The 3,201-nt window shown below is 46.4% G+C and overlaps 1 protein-coding gene across 1 annotated transcript; it reads right to left on the reverse strand.

Annotated features, from left to right (window-relative positions):
- Positions 1-569: 569 nt before the first annotated feature.
- LOC134528866 (uncharacterized) lies at positions 570-1,382 on the reverse strand. Its single transcript, XM_063362533.1, has one exon. It carries the CDS (start codon positions 1,380-1,382, stop codon positions 570-572), a length of 813 nt encoding a protein of 270 aa, XP_063218603.1.
- Positions 1,383-3,201: the final 1,819 nt, after the last annotated feature.

A 3,201-nucleotide genomic window follows, 5' to 3' on the forward strand; every position in this document is an offset into this window, starting at 1 on the left:
AATCGTGAGTTTGTCCGGTGCCAAACGACGTGGTTTGCTGAACACAGGATGCCCAGCTGTAGTGTGGATATGGTGTACTGCAGAATGTTGGACAAGATGTGGGGTACCAGATGGGCGGGTAAGGCATACATACTTTTGGAGGAGTTCGAAGTAGTGAGATGATTGAGGCAGTCCTGACACTACTGATGTCACTTGTAGCCTTGTGGCAGACAGAGGCAAGAGATGTGGTACTGTCTACTAGGCACTGATTCCGAATGTCTACCAACAAGCCATAATGGTGGAGGAAATCAGCACCGATGATTGGTTTGGTAACATCGGCCACCACAAAAGCCAGACAAAATCACGCCTGAGTCCTAAGTTTAAAGTTAGGGTAAGGAAGCCATAAATCGAAATATTTGAGCTATTGGCTGCGAACAAGAAATAATTAGACTTGGGTCGCCTTCCAGGAAGTCTAGCGCAAGGAAACACACAAATGTCAGCACCCGTGTAAACCAAAAACTGTACCTTTGTGTCCTTGTCCGAGATGAAGAGGCGGCTGCCTGAAGTCGGGGTTGGATCACTGGCCACCATCAGCGAGTCCCCTGCATGTTTCCCGAGCTGTATTCGCAGGGCTGAACACACTTTCGCGCCTCATCGCCAAAGCAACGATGGTACCAACAGATCCCCTGCAAACTCCTGCTGCGGGAGCGTTGCTGGCGTGATGTAGATGGGGAGCGGTCGCGGCGACTGTCATGCTGGCCAAGACGAGTAGGGGATGCTACAGCTGCGATCTCCTGTCGCAGTGTTGTGGCCATCTCTCCTATTTTAGCAGTCATAAGGATTGACATTTTCTCGAACATGGGTTCCAATGAGGCTGCTTCTGCCATCTGTGGTCTCGGATTTGTATCTGCGATGGCGTCTGCAAGCTCGGCTAATGAGTCTAACGAAGAATTTATCTGTGTCGCCAAGATCGCTTGCGTTGGTGGTGGTAAACGACCCAGCCACAATGACTTGAGAAGGTCATCTGGAACGACTGTTCCTGCCAAACTGTGGAGGTGCTGTAGAAACTGCGAAGGCCTTCGGTCACTGACTTCCTCGTGTTCCAGTAGTTGTTTCGTCTTCCGTTCCTGTGAAGCACTTAACCTCTTTATAAGTTCTGATTTGAGTCGGCCATCCTTGTCCTCAGTCGGGGGATGGACAAGTATATCGCGCACTTCGGTCGCGTATTTACAGTCCAAATTACCTGCCACATAGTCGAACTTGGTTTCGTCTGATTTGACACCTGCTAGGGCAAACTGGTTTTCCACTTGAATGAACCACATTTCCGGGTCCGGAGCCCAGAAGGGTGGAATGCATACTGCAACACGCTCGATGGAGACGGTTGCTGATGGGGGTTCAGCCATAACTGCGGAAGTGTTATAGAGTGATAATGACACACTAAAAATACCAGGTGCGATTATGTGCTGGAGCACGATTCAACTGCCTGGACTGTGTCGCCGAACATCAACATAACTCCTACTTGTGTGTCACAACGAGTCTCGGAAGTCCGAAGTATGTGCTAGAAGTGTCACAGAACTCGTTCATTTCCTCTACTTCCGTGGCAGTGCGGACGACTTGCGGCGCGGGTGATGTGCGACGCGGATGACGTGCGTCGCGGATGACGTACGGCGCGAGCGATGTGCCTTGAGGGCGACGTGCGACGCGCGTAATGTGCGGTGCGACAGGTTGCTTATATTACGCAAAACATGATTATCGCGTGACACTTATTTCGGAACGCATACTAGCCTTGCCCCTATCATGTCGGGGTCACCACTGTTGTAGCCGGGAGGCTACTGATTATTCGGGAGGGGCAGGTAGGCCATGCTAGAATAAACAATAGGTCTACTGTTGCACACTATTTATTTGCGCCGTCGAGTGCGCTAAGAAATTTACATGTGTCTACAGTACACAACAGCCTACTCGTGCTAAGAGGCAGACTGGAACTGTCTCTTCTTTCCTCCTCGCCAGCCTTCTAGCCAGCGCGGAGAAGGGGTGATAATCCCCTTGGCATCCTGGGCTAACGTGACTCCTGAAGGGTGTGCGCTGCCTTCTGGCCCAGGGGTGTACAAACACCGACGGGACAGCCGGTGCTGATAGCCACATGGTTGGCGTAGCGCGGTAGATGTCTTCGCGATGTACCGCCACAACACGATTCCAAGATGGCATCCAACTTTCAAAATGGCGGGCATATCACTAATAATAAATTATTACTGCACTCTAGCAGGCTAGAATAAAACTAGCATGATGTTAATGTACTCTATAAGACGAGTAGACACTCAATATGGTGTCCTCTAGCAGACGAAAACAAGATGGTGGCAATGTCCTCTAGCAGGTGGTGGCTCCTGGTAGTGTATACTGAACACAAAATGTCGGATCCATGATGGTCGTCAAGGTCAAAGACAAATTTGCAGGTCAATGTCAAATTTCAAGGTCAGTGTCTAAGTTCAAGGTCAAAGTTCAATGCCACCAGTCGAGGTCAAAGGTATGGTGAACAGAAAATCATACTAACATGACATCAGCACACTCTAGCAGACTAAAACAAGATGGTGGTCTCCAGCAGACGAAGGCAACATGGTGGACATGATGTCATACCAGCTGACGATATATACCTTGTTATTGGTGGTGAGAGGTCAGTCTAGGCGGCTTCTGTGGTGGTAGGGTCTGTCGTTTTTTATTTTTTGCTCTTACCGGTTTCGAACCAAGGATGGGAATCGATCTAATCAATCAGTATTCTAATAGTTAATTTTTTAATGTATTTTGAACTTTTATTAAAATTGGATAGTAAATAAAGTTTTTTAAGATGGCGTCCGTAACGATAATTGATACAGTGGTGACATAATTTAAATGTCGGGTGAGCCATACGACATTTTTATTACTTTTTATTGAGAATTCTTTAAATTAGTTTGCTCTGGCCGGAAATCGAACCGAGAACCGAAATCGTTTAAATAACTAAACATTTGAAGTAGGCAACTTTTAAAATATCTTTTTGGAATTCTTTTGGAATTTATAGCATTTAAACTACGGATTTTCAAGATGGCGGTCGTAACGAAACATGCAACGGTTTTTTTGAAGATTTTTTATTAAAAATTTATTTATTTATTTTATAAATTTTAAAACTGTTTTCCTTAAAATCGGATAATAAATAAAGATTTTAAAGATGGCGGACATTTCATCATACTTGCT

Source organism: Bacillus rossius, chromosome 2 (genome assembly GCF_032445375.1).
Source record: "Bacillus rossius redtenbacheri isolate Brsri chromosome 2, Brsri_v3, whole genome shotgun sequence".
Classification (NCBI taxonomy): Eukaryota; Metazoa; Arthropoda; class Insecta; order Phasmatodea; family Bacillidae; genus Bacillus; species Bacillus rossius.